General features: G+C 39.0%; 1 protein-coding gene across 2 annotated transcripts in view; it reads left to right on the forward strand.

Annotated features, from left to right (window-relative positions):
- The first annotated feature begins 2,854 nt into the window (after positions 1 to 2,854).
- Positions 2,855 to 13,591, forward strand: part of il17rd (interleukin 17 receptor D) — a 30,461-nt gene continuing 19,724 nt past the window's right edge. For both annotated transcript variants that reach the window (XM_044210433.1, XM_044210442.1), the window contains exon 1: positions 2,855 to 3,158. In XM_044210433.1, the coding sequence (XP_044066368.1) occupies positions 3,039 to 3,158 (120 nt within the window). In that variant the 5' untranslated portion in view covers positions 2,855 to 3,038. The remainder of the gene's footprint in view (positions 3,159 to 13,591) is intronic.

The raw sequence follows: 13,591 nt of genomic DNA on the forward strand, positions 1-13,591 counted from the left end.
TGCACACATGTGTTGTCTTCCATAATGACTTAGTGTGCATCATTTTGTGCAACATCAACACATTACAACAACTTTAAAGAAATGTCATTGGTCTAAATGAGCTGACAGCCATTTAGAAACATAACTGTTCTGCCTCCTTTGTCTTGACTGACACAACTGATAACGATATATCTGTTAAGATAATAACTGCTGGAATTAAAGAACAATTACCTCCAATAAACTCTGTTATCTTGTAAGGAAGCAGGATAAAATAGCATTTTATAATAGTGAGTTTCATAAATGTATCAGATTATTTCACAATTTTAAGCGTTGTCTCTATTTATTCATATGCTCATCTATTTCAACATGACTTATTTATTTATTTAATACTGAAAACTTTGGGTCTCCATGCACTTTTAGCTCTGCCTGTTAGACAAATCAGTGTGAAATGATGGTTATGTGTCCCTTGCATTTTTTTGTGTTCAATTCTTGATTGTTGGTGTTTTTGTGATGTGGAAATTCATTACTTAGTACTTATTTATTTAAATGTTGCGATAGTTACTGTACTCCCTTTCCCTACACAGAGACCGGTGGTGCAATGTACATTTACTCAAGTACTGTACTTGTACAATTTTAAGGTACTTGGACTTAACTTGAGTGTTTCCATTTCATGCTACTTTCTACTTCCACTCCGCTGCATGTCAGAGGTAAATGTTGTACTTTTTAACTCCACTACTAACTTTTGCCACAAGAGGGTGTGAAGCGCTCGGCCTGTCAGGAGCAGTCAGTACTGGCTCAGTAAATTAAACAGAGTACAACTTAAAAAAACATGGGAGAAACCTGAGAGACCACCCTCCACAGAAAGAATTATACAGAACAAGCTTATATACAGGTTTACTTACTGTATATACTTATATATAGGCTTTAACAGGCTTCTATAAAGACTCATATAAAGACCTACATAGAGCTTTTATATACACTTTTATACAGACTATGGCTGCAACTAAAGTTTGTTTAACATTTTTTCAGTTAATTGATTTATCAGAAAGTAGCAAACAATGCTCATCACAGTTTCCCAGAGCTCAAGGTAATGATTTCTAATGTTTTTTTTGTCTGACCGACAGTCCACAACTACAAAGAAATTCATTTTACAAAGATATAAAACAGAGAAAAACTAATCCTCATATTTGAGAAGCTGGAACCTGAGAATGTTTGGCATTTTTTCTTGATAAATGACTGAAATGTTTAATTAATTATCAAACTGGTTTCCTCTGTCAAGTTATATCAAGATGGTGTAACACAGCAGCTAATCTTCCTCGGGTCCATATAAAAATATACAAGTCGGCACCATTTACACAGAACTTACAATTACATAATGACAATGACAATGCAGCACGCAACAGCTACACTCATGAAGACATTAACTTAACAAATTAGAATAAGATCATATCCATATAATATACATACAATATAACATTTGATACATAAGAAAACACAGACATGGACAAGCTCAGAGAAAATAAATGGTGCTACAATAATCAATAATGAGAATATCTTAAAATTGTTTAACTTTATCTGAAGTCGCTTTTCAGAAGATGCTTTTTCAGTAAATTCTAGACACAATTTTCTTGAGTAATCTGTTTAGGAAGTGAATTATACTCATACTGCATATATGACAGTATGCTGGACTGAGTTTGTGTTAGTTTTGGGCAAAATGCAGCATATCAAGTAAGATAATTGTGTGTATCAATTCAAATATACAGGGTCTTTGTCATTATCATTGTCACTTCTAACAAAACAACCTGATAGATTAACACATTCAGAGATCAAGGACAGGTTAGAGTAGCCTATTTTTTGAATATTTTTCAAAGAATCATTTGTTTAAAAATCAATGCTATTTGTTTCAGACAATATATATGTTTTAGACACACCGTGATAACAATAAATGTAACAATAATATATATATTTTAATACACAAGCATGTGTATTTCTTTTTCTTTGTTGGTTTGTTTGTGATATGTTTGTCCTGTTTAATTATTGGATAAGGATGTGGAGTAAAAAGTACAATATATCACTATTAAATGTAGTGAAGCACAAGTATAAAGTAGCATAAAATGGCAATTCTCAAGCACAGAGTACAAGTACTTCAACATACACAGTAGTCTAACTGAGTAAATGTACTTAGTTACTTTCCACCACTGCTGGTAATCCAGCTTTACTCAAAACACTGATTTTGTAAGACAAAATTCAAAGTCAAACACAGTTTTTATTATTTTTATTATGCTTTACAATGACAGCAAAAGATCCAACAAGGACTAAGCATCTAACTAACTAAGATCTATGATATATGATTTACCTAGCACATAATATACTCAAAGAGATGATTTGCCACTCACATAAATGTGTTGTGGAAGTATATATATATATATATATATACTTCACAACACACACACTATATATATATATATATATATATATATATATATATATATATATATATATATATATATATATATATATATATATATATATATATATATAAGGTAACAGTGAAACACATATATATATATATATATATATATATATATATATATATATATATATATCTTCCCATATACAGGAAACACTCTTTCCCATTACAGTCGACAGTGATGCAACAAATAAATATCTGGAGACAAAGAAGGGTAAATAAAAACTATACCCAAAAATATCAGTTTGCCAATTTCCATTACTGCAATCTATCATTCATTTTAATACTTGTAAGTCTTTTACCAGTGTACTTAAAGAAGGAAGTCCACATCTTGAAAGAATAATTTCATAATTTCATTCGTTTTTCTCTCTCCTACTGGCGGATATTGACTTCCATGCAGGTCCTCAGGTCTCCAAAGGGCTTTTGGAGAGGAGGGGACCGGACACAATGTTCTCACCTTCACGGTCTAAAACTCCCAACTGGTCCCCACAAAGATAGCGAACACACACACACGCACCTCCTTCTCTCTCTCCTCTCCTCTCCTCCTCCTCCTCTCTCTCTCTCAGAGTTGTTCAGACTTGAGGGAGGAATGGCGGCTCCTCGGAGTTTCTTCATCTCTCTCTCCGGTGTGTTTCTGGTTTTATATTCCTCTTGTGGATCTACGACGTCGGGCAACAAAAGAGCAAACCAGGAGCGATGCGGGTTCAAGGTAAAACACAAAATTATACTTTTGACCTGGTTGTTTTAGCGACATTTTAGTTCAAGCTGCTGCTGCGTCGTCTCAAGTCTCCAAAAAAAGTTCAGTTTTCGGAGATGGTTCCGTCTGTTTCTAGATAAAACGTTACGGCCAGTTTGTGAAACTAAGTTAGCAGATGAAATGAACTAGAGTTTGAAGATGCAGTTTTGTTTAAAGTCCGCAGTGTTTTTTTAAAGTCAGGTTGCATCAGTCACGCTACCTTTCTTACCTGTCTGTCCGAGCTGCAGCTGCGGTTCGGCACGGTTTTACGTAACGTCAGAAACCAAACTCTAACTTTAAAAAGTGCTAATTTAAAGATCACGAGCTCTACTGTAAATCTGGAGACCTCAGAAAACGGAATTTAAACGTTTTTTTTAATAAGTCAAGTGTCCTCCTAAATTCGGCACACATGTAATCTACCATAGAGATTTTATATCTGGTCCACACAATTCCCTGTATCCCAAAACAACGAAGAGACAGCATGTGACTGTGGTCAACTTTATGAAAATACGTTTGATAGCTATAGAGTTCTGGATCTATGCTGAGTTGAAAATTGACTCCCAAAGCTCATGTGATTTATTTTTTTTTACAGTATCCTTAAAGTCAGACTAGTCACACTCCTGTCCTACCTGTCCTGTCCGTTGAGAGGTAGACGTGCTGTTCTCTGCTTTAAACCAAGTTCCTTTAAAGAAAACGGTAATTAGAAGTTTCCGCCCTTTTGAAGCAAATCTTATTATCATTAAAGTACATTTGCTTTATCTGGTATATCTTTGGTTACATTCGGCATATATATAATCCACTAAAGAGCACATAATTGTGATAAAACCCTAAATCCAACAGCCAAGGTGGAAGGGTAAATTTAAGCAGGCTAAACAAAACCAGATAATCAATGGTTAAAGCAGAAATGATAGTGAAATAGCTTCTTCTTGGTGCTGAATTATATGATTGAAGGGTAAATCACAGAGCTTCCACTTCTTTCCATTTGAGTTTTGTGGTTTAGGGGAATTGCAGGTAGTGAAGCTGATTTCCTGCCTTTTTGTTTGTTCAGTTAAAAACATTTGATGTGGAAAACAGGAATATGTGAACCGACTCACCGCCTCCACACTGCTGTTCTGCTTTTGCAGTTCAAAATGTGTGCACTTTAAAAAAAAAAAAAGTTCAGTCCTGGGGGGGAAAAAAGCCACCAGTTATGTTTAAGTCAGATTTTAGCCTCAAAAATAAAACTTTTCTGTTGGCAAAAGGTCTTCAGATACCTCAAAACTTTAACATGATGCCATAATATTCTTTACTCTTTTACTCTCATGCAAACAATACATTACAGTTATTGATCTTTTCTAAAGGTTTTCTCCGGTTTAGACTTGATTGTCAAGTGAAAATCTTGAATCTAGAAAATGACAACTTTTCCCAAACTTCAGTGTGGCATTTGGAAGTCCACACGCAGACCGTGATGGGACGTACCAGACTACTGTCACGGTTGAATCCCTGGTTACTCCCATCCACTCAGAGACCTGGTTCCACATCAGTGCTAAACCAGACCTCGGAGCTTTACTCCACAACTTGCTGAACGCTCAACAGTCATGTTAAGTTATCTTTGTCATTGAGAAAAGTTGGGTTGAAGATGCTGCCAGTAGCTGCTATAGGGTTACAGGTTGCCATAGTAACCATAGTGTAATTCAATAGTCACTATACTAACCAGTTTTTTACCCTTTTTACGCCGAAGCTGAGCAGCATGTTGTTGAGCTCAGGTCACCTCTCTGTAGATGTCCACACAACTAAGTGGGGCTTCAATTAACAGTTATTTTCATTATCAATTAATATGCAGATTATTTTCTATTTTAATTGATTAACAAATTGCAAATTTAAAAAAAAATGCTCATTACAGTTTTCCAGAACTGAAGGTGAGGTTTTGTCTGACTGTCAGTCCAAACCCAGAGATATTCAGTTTACTGTCCTGTCCTCTATGACAAAGTAAAGCAGCAAATCCTCACACCCGAGAAGCTGAAACCAGATCATGTTTTGGCATTTTTGGTTTTTAAAAATGACTGGAAATGATTAATCAATAATCATTCAGTATTCTGTGGATGGACTAATGGATTAATCGACTTATCTTTTCAGCTCTACAGTTAAGCAGTGTGAAAGACAAAGGTTTAAGAAAGTTATGGGAAGATTTTTGACAGTGAGGTGATTTTCTTTTTCATGTTTGCAATGTGGAAAGTACAATTATCTGATCGTGTGTGTGTGCGCGCACTCTACAGGTTTTAATTTTCCTGTGTTGATAGATGACTTACCTACCTTTGATGCCGTGTGTGTGTGTGTGTGTGTGTTTGTGTGTGTGTGTGAGTGTATTGTCCTGGTTTCCTCTCTCTGGCTTTGAAGTGTTTTCTACAGGAAGCTTCACACTGTTTACTCTGCTAAAACATTCCTTCCTGCACCCCCACCCCCACCCCCACGCACACACACACACACACACACACTTTGTCTCTCTCTACCACCTCCCCCCCTCTCTCTCCTGCTTCCCCTTTCTTTTCAGAAACACACACATCAAAGGCTGCTGGATGGGGGTGTGAGGACCTGCTATTCTACAGGTGTGAGGTTATTAGAGCTGCGTGTGTGAGAGAGACCCGTAAATGCTCTGCTAGTTTTACATGTTGGCATCATGTATGAAAAGGCCCCTGAGTATATTGAGCCACAGCTGAAATAATTACTTGTTTAACTGATTAATCAGCAACTATTTTGATAATCAATTAAATTGTTGTTGTTTTTTTAAGCAAAAATGCCAGACATTCCCTGCTTCTTGTTTCTCAGTTGTGATGATTTGCTGCTTTTATTTATTATTATTATTATTTATTATATATGTGATGATATATGTGATAGTAAACTGTGTATCTGTGGGTTTTAGACTGACAAAACAAGATGACTGAAGACGTTACACAGGTCTTTAAGAATTTCTGATGGCCATCTTTCACGTGTTTTTGACATTTTACAGATCACATGATAAATCGATTTAATTGAAAATAATCAGTGGATTATTCGATAATGAAAATAATCATTACTTGCAGCCTCAATTTAGACATTTTTGTTATGCTAGTGCCCATGTGATACCTGAGTTTTAGTATGATACCAAAATTAATTACCGTACTGTAACCGTATGTTTTTCTACATCGATTTTTTTTTTCTAGTTTTATTTTGTGTGTTTGCTTGTGAGAAAAATGGAGCAATAGTTTGCATTTGAAGAGTGATTTTTTTTAGGTCACTCATTTCCTTTCGCCACTTCCTCAAAGGCTGGAAGTCCTTCTTTCTCTTGACACTAAGAAATTAAACTTTCAATTTAGCAACTTTCAGTCTCAGTTCCAGAGTTAGGCCGTGTTCACACCGGCGTCAGCACTGCATGATTAAAAAAATGCTGTCTCCTCATTCATTTCAATGAGGCTACCTCACAAGCGCACATTTGTGGTAGAATGTGCTGTGTTTCGGTCTGAATGTGATTGTAGTGATCTTTCCTTTCATCTTACCACAGTAGGTTGATACTTTCACTCTCATTGCTCTTTGTCCTGCACATGTTCATTTTTTTTATACTTTTATACTTTACTACCTATACTTACTGGAGCTGGAAGGATGTGGAAACAACACGTGACAGTAGCAGAAATACAACATAACATAGAACAAATAGTTGTTGTAAGGTATTCAGATAGATACGTGTTCATTTCCAGTTATTCCATATTTAAACAGTAGTTACTCATTCAGCATCATATTTCTTCTTCTTTCCTTCTTCCTGGACAATATTGAGCCATTGGATCAGCTTCTTGTTATACTGCATCTTTTTTGCTGCCATAAGCAAATGTTTTGCCAGGTATCAGTCTCTTCCTCGTATAGCCTCCTCAAATGTTCCCCAGGTACAACACAACTGTCAACTGTCTGCTTTTGATCTGGGTTTGTTATGAAGAACTGAGTTGCATTCTTCCAGCAGGACTCTCTCCGTGGTTTTTTGCATTGATTCCCAAATGGTTTTATTTTTATGTGTAGTGTTGGAATACTTTTGCTTTCCCCTAAGGCTTAGTGAGATGATATGCTACATATACTGACCCTGACATATAAAGACCCTGTTAGCAACCCAGCTGAAAGAGAGCTCCGCTGATTTAGCATTTCACTTCTATAACATAGTTGGACTCAAGATGGACAGTTTAAAAACAGCATAATCAGTGGAGTTTGTCTACATGGACAAATAATCAGGCTTCTCCAAAAGAAATGCAGGTGTGTTAAAAATAGAATTCACTTAATGGTTGTTTCAGAAGTCAGGTTACTGCTGAAGGCCAGAATAATAGATGGTTTTGGTCCATGTAATCTCTCTCTCTCTCTCTCTCTCTCTCTCTCTCTCTCTGTGGTTAAACACATCTGCTGAAGCCATCACATCTGTCTCAGCGGAGGAAGACACACCAGGAAATCATTCAGCTTCCTCCTCTTTCTCCCGCTCTGGATTCTTCATCCTCCTTTCTCTCTCACCCTCCTGTCATTTATAAGCAGGTTTCCTCTCTGTAACTATGTCACGTATCCCATCCTCCTCCTGGGCTCCAGTGTGTTTTTGGCATCAGAGAGCCTCACAGGGCGTCACGGCTGGGTGGGCGTCCGATGTGAAACACGTGTGTTTTCTGGTTTTCTGGCGACAGAATTAGGCAGAAGGTGAAGGATCAAACTTCACCTCTTATGTAAAACATCTCAGGGAAATATTTCTTTATTGTTGTCTTTGTGGGAAGTATCCTAAACAATACCCTAAATAAGGTGATGTTAAGGTGATGTGATCTAAATAATTAGATGCAGAGAAAACTCATTGATGAACAGAATGAAAATGTGTCAGAGTGTTTGGTGACGGGCAGAGGAAACCTTGTGGAGTCTTCATCTCCATGTTTTTGTCCACATTTGTTGCTTCAAGGAATACTTCTCCCCCTGTAGACTTGGCAGGTAGCTCTGAATAGTTTGTAGATTGGCCAGGTTTAACTCACAGTTACAATGGGTTTACAGGGCGACATATACATAAACAAAGGCGCTCTCTTGTCGCTCATGAGCCTGTGGCGTGTTAAGCGTTGAGCTCTGATTTTCCTCTTATTTTCTCACATTGCACAAAACCTGTGCATAATGAAGTAGTTAATTTGCCGAGCGATGTCCCAGTAGCTTGTTAAAGTTCTGTCATATTGAATTGTGAAGCCAGCTTTTCCTTCATTTCGTTTGAAATTCTTGTCCGTAGGTAAGTGAATTACGGTCAGAGTTCATTTGCATAAAGTTGAATCTTTATCAACCTCGCCACGTCGCCCTGCTGGCAGCACCAGCATGTTTTTCAAGGTTTAATTCACAAGGAACAGCATCCTGTCGCTTCACCGTGGTTTGTATGAGTGAACAGGGTGTTAAGAGTCATGGCAAGAAAGAAAGTGTCAAAATGTATCACAAGATGTTAAACATCCATACTAGTCAAGTTCATAATCATGTTTACTTATTCTTTGATCAGACAGTTCCTAATTTAAGTCATAATTTTACCAAATTTATTCTTTATTTTATTTAGGCAAAGTTCTTGTACAGTTGCTTGAGTTCAGACACCATTTAACATTTGAGAATTTTGGCTTCTTTTGTTTGTATATTATTATATTGTTGTTATATTTCTCAAAGTAAGGATATCGAAAAAAGTCTAATTTCGGTATCAGTGCTATAACTCAGGTAAACAAACAATACCCAGCCATAGGAGAGACTCAGATCTCTTCTTCTTTTCATGTGTGTAATGTCATTGTTAGAGTCTGACTGGTACATTCGTTTGAAGCATATCTTGAGAAGAGGGTTGCATGCTTGTGGCCTGCTCCAGCCGCCGCGCTCCCTTCAGTCGCGCTCGTGTGGCTCCGCCCACCCTGGTAACTGTAGGTCCAGGTCACATGACTACATTCTCTGTTTTCTCGGCCTGGACCTTTACACATCGACTTTACTGCACATGAATGCGGTTGGTGGTGACCAATGTTGGTTTGTGTCTTTTCAAAGAAAGTCAGGGTTTGTACCGGTCCTGTCTGTGTAACGAGGGAGAGTCTTTTAAAGGACAAACTGTCACAGCAGGAGTAGCTCCTCCTGGGCGAGGAGGACTTGTGATGAAGAAGAGTGGTGGGGGGTCATTGAGGGGCAGTCATGCAGGAGGAGGAAGCTGCAGGTTTTGTTCCTGTGGTGGGAAATCTCTGGTTGGCTGCTCCCGAACACACACGCACACAGAGTTTTTCTCAGAGTTTGCATTGTTGCACCTCACTTTTGTTTCCAGCTTTTTCTTTCTGGACTTGTTCTTCCTCTGGAGCTGCAGAGCTGAGATCAGATGTGATTTTTATTTTTTTTTATTTTGGTTCAGCAGCCGATCAAATCAAATATAAGCAGAGAAACAAAATCTGATCACATCTGCCAACATGACGCACTTCAGAGACACACAAACAGGGCAGGAAAGACAACTCTGAAATTGGTGCATTCTAATCATCACCGACCAGTTATCAGTTTGCTGATATTTATCATCTGATCATTTACTTTCAGTGATCAGTGATATGAATCCAGTTAAGTTCTATATTTTGGTCATTATGTTTTTTCATATTCCAAGTGAAAAATTAAACATTTGTGTTTTGATACAATATGACAATGTTATTTTGTGTGGGGGGAAAACGTTCTTGATGTATATAACAAAGTTATTTTATAGAGGTCCTGCATATTAACGTTTATGCATTTATATATCTTTTTGACAGGACTAAAGTAAATCAAATAGTTGTTTGTAGTCAGTTCCAGGATTGTTAGATTTCCAGAAATTCAAATTGTGAATAATTGGTATAGAAACTGGAATCCCACATCGTCTGTTGGATTGATGTTTACAGGCTCACTGGCTGAACTGCTCTTCACTGCGTGTCGGCAGTCGATTTAACAGTATCTGGTTTTCCCATCAGTGTGCATCTCAGGTGATTTACTGATCTGCTTGACACCCAGGGACGAAGCTAACCTCTTTCTTTACAACTTTTCCGTCAACACTGAAACTCCAGTACAATAAAAAGTTTAGTGGCTCTGATCAAAGAACGAAACCGAGCATAGCGCCACCACCTGGTGAGGTGGGGGTTGGAAAGATTTTGACAAACTTCGGCTGTTACTCAGTTTGGGGGTGAAGCTCTGTTCTGTTTCTGTGAAGTGTTGTTTTGTGTTTCAGCGCACCCCGTCACACAGTTCATGTGTTCATATTGACAGTCAGAACTGAAAAAAGTAGTTGACTAAAATTGACCATTGATAATTGAGACCTGCAGCAATACAACAAGACCCTACCAGACCTGAGTAGACTGAGTAAAACTCTGACCCCGGGTTTTGGTTACGAGCGGCCGATTGGACACCATGGACGTGGTGTTGTACCAGCTAGTTAACCCCCCCAGAATACACTCCAAGATATTCCAGTGCAGCCATGTCGTCCCATATGGTAGTGTTTGGAGATGTGTGTGTGTGTGTTTGTGTTTGTGTGTGTAAGAGACAGGAAGATATTAAGAGGAACTCAGCCCTGAGGCCTTTGCATGAACAAGACCCTCATCAACATCACACACACACACACACACACACACACACACACACACACACACACACACACACACAGTGTTAGTGTTAGGTTCTTTGTGGTCATTGAACTAAATTCTCATGTTTTTAAGAATAAAAAGAAGTTTAAGGCTGTTTGGTGACTTTGTTAAGCAGGTACATGTTAGTTCTCCATCAGACCAGAAAGTAATACGTTTGTACGTCCATATGAAATAGAATTTGCTGGAAGCTTGGTGACGTGCGGGGCGAAAGGTTATATTAGAAAAGAACTGATTTTTGAAATCAGAAATTTAAAGGTGTTTATAGCTGTTCTGAGTGAAAAGCCGGCCGTCTTAGAGAAAATTACAGAAATTGTTGCGTAGCGAATGAAAAGAGAAATCTTGAGAGAGAAGTTCAGACCCTGCTTACTTTCTCACCTCCGTACAGCTGACCAATCACGGCGTGAATGTCGGATTATCAGTTTCGGAAAGTTACAGAAGTTCTCGGATCCAGACCCGCCAATTCTGGCATTGGAAAGGTGTGGGAGGGGGTTCTACCATCTGGTCTGATGAAACATACTGGCAGCTTAGGTGAAAATCGTGAATCTTTTGGTACTTGACAGATACTCTGTACCAAAAATGTAATCCCAGCCCAAACAGAAATTTTCTATCTGTTTGTACCTCAGCCCATGAGCAGTATGTTGATTAAAGGTCAGCTTGTGAGTGTGTCCCGTGTTCTCTGTCCCACATCTGGAACTGGTCTGGTCGCCCCAAACAAAATGAGGGAGAGGGAGAAGTCTGCTATGTGAACCTTGAAAGCCGTAATTGAAGGAGTTCCTGTTTAATCAGATTCCTCCTTCTCTTCTTCCTTACTTCCTTCCTTCTCTGCAGGGATGGTGATTACTTCTCCCATCATCCTGCACTCCCCCGCCTGAATCTGAATCCTCCTTTTCTGTATCCTCCCTACTTTCCAGCCTCCTTTCCTTTCTCCTTGTATCCTTCCCTCCCTCCCTGTTTCCTTACCTCCAGCACTGTGATTAATTGCTGTTGAAGTTCAGCTAACTGAGCCTGCAATTAGCTGTCTGATTACAACAGGAACTGATTCTGTGTGCATGTGTGTTTGGGGATTCCCGAGGGAAATTCTGCTCTCGTCAGGGATCAAGTTTTTGTGGTTCCCTATGTTTATAGATTTGTAGTTCACTTCTGTTCTTTGTTGCCAAAAAGTGCACCACAGCAAGGAGTCGAACCTACCACATTTTGCCAAACATTTAGTGTGTCTGCTGACTGTGTGTTGGATGTCCAACAGCTGCTTTTCAGTTCTTTTTTTGTTACTAATAATGAACTGTTCCTTTCTCTTCTTTTTTCTTTTCTTTCTTCAGTTGTTTACTGATGTGACTCAGTCTGTTCAGGCCTCAGGGTGTGTGTGATAATGATTATTACTAGTGAGAAACACCTGGCAACAGGAAGGAAGAAAAGTGTCTGTCTGTTTGAAAAATTGTCAGTTGTAAAGTATGAGGATTGGCTCGTGACGATGGGCAGGGTCACCGGCAGAGTGCCCTGGAAGAAAAAATGCTTATGGTTTGTGGTTTAAATCCAGAACCGGGCAGCTTGGGCCTTTCTGTGTGGGGTTTGCATGTTATCTCCGTGTCTTGTGTGGGTTTCCTCCCAAAGTCCAAAAACATGACTGTGACCCTACACAGTGTACCGAAAGTAACCTGGTTATTAATCTCTCTGTATATATGAATCTAACATCATCACGTTCAGCCATTCAGTCTTGTATTTGCGAATGTACATGCTGCAGAAAAAGTCCGACCAGAACCAACTTCTTTTTTTGGGGGGGGGGTGTGCAAACAATCAGGAAGTCAGTGAAAATCTTCCCTTGATTTTAATTAGCCTCCCATTTCATGCTGCCAGCGGGACATATGTGCACACAGCAGCATTTAAATCTCTAAAGGTCAAAGGTCACCAGTGGAGGCAAACTGAAGGCAAAATATCATAGGATCAAACTGTGTGTGAATTTGTATCTTTCTTAGGACCATTTTGAGGACATTCTTGGAAAGTAAAGACATTTTGTCCTATCCTCACTTCTTCAAAAGGCTGTTGATGGTTAAGACCAGGTTTTAGGGTCTATGTTAGTATTTGTTTTTAAGGTCTAGGGAACGGAGTCTGGCAATGAGGGGCTTCACAAGTATAATTACAAACGTGTGTGTATGGATGGGTTGTTGAAGTACAGTGACTGCTAATAAGCATGGTACACTTTCTATAACACACACACACACACAGTAGGGGGTCTCTCTGATTGGTTTCAGGTGTATACGTGTGTGTGGTTATGTGTGTGTGTGTGTGTGTGACCACAGTCTGACACCTCTGTAACAAGCCTGAAGGTGGAGTGTGTGTGTGTGTGTGTGTGTGTGTGTGTGTGTGTGTGTGTGTGTGTGTGTGTGTGTGTGTGTGTGTGTGTGTGTGTGTGTGTGTGTGTGTGTGTGTGTGTGTGTGTGTGTGCGTGCGCAGCCGGGCAACATGAAAACAAGGTCAAAGCTGTAAAACTGCTGAAACAGTTGAGGCTGAAACCTCATGAGAATCCATGTCTTTGTGTAGGACCCAGAGAAAGGGATTCTGGGTAACTGTAGCTCACAAGGGAGTCGATATTCACACCTCATCTTATCTCTCTAATCATCATGCGGTACTGTATCTGCTGTCCTTTGTATTAAATAGAGCTGCTGGGTGGAGCTTGGAACAATATCCAGGACCCTTCAGTTAAATAAATGTAGAACCAAACAGCTGCTGACCTTCCTCCATCAGCTAGCTTTTACTCTAAAAATACCAAATCCAGCGGATTTTTCTGGAAGATTTCCACTA

Source organism: Siniperca chuatsi, linkage group LG2 (genome assembly GCF_020085105.1).
Source record: "Siniperca chuatsi isolate FFG_IHB_CAS linkage group LG2, ASM2008510v1, whole genome shotgun sequence".
NCBI classification, from domain to species: Eukaryota; Metazoa; Chordata; class Actinopteri; order Centrarchiformes; family Sinipercidae; genus Siniperca; species Siniperca chuatsi.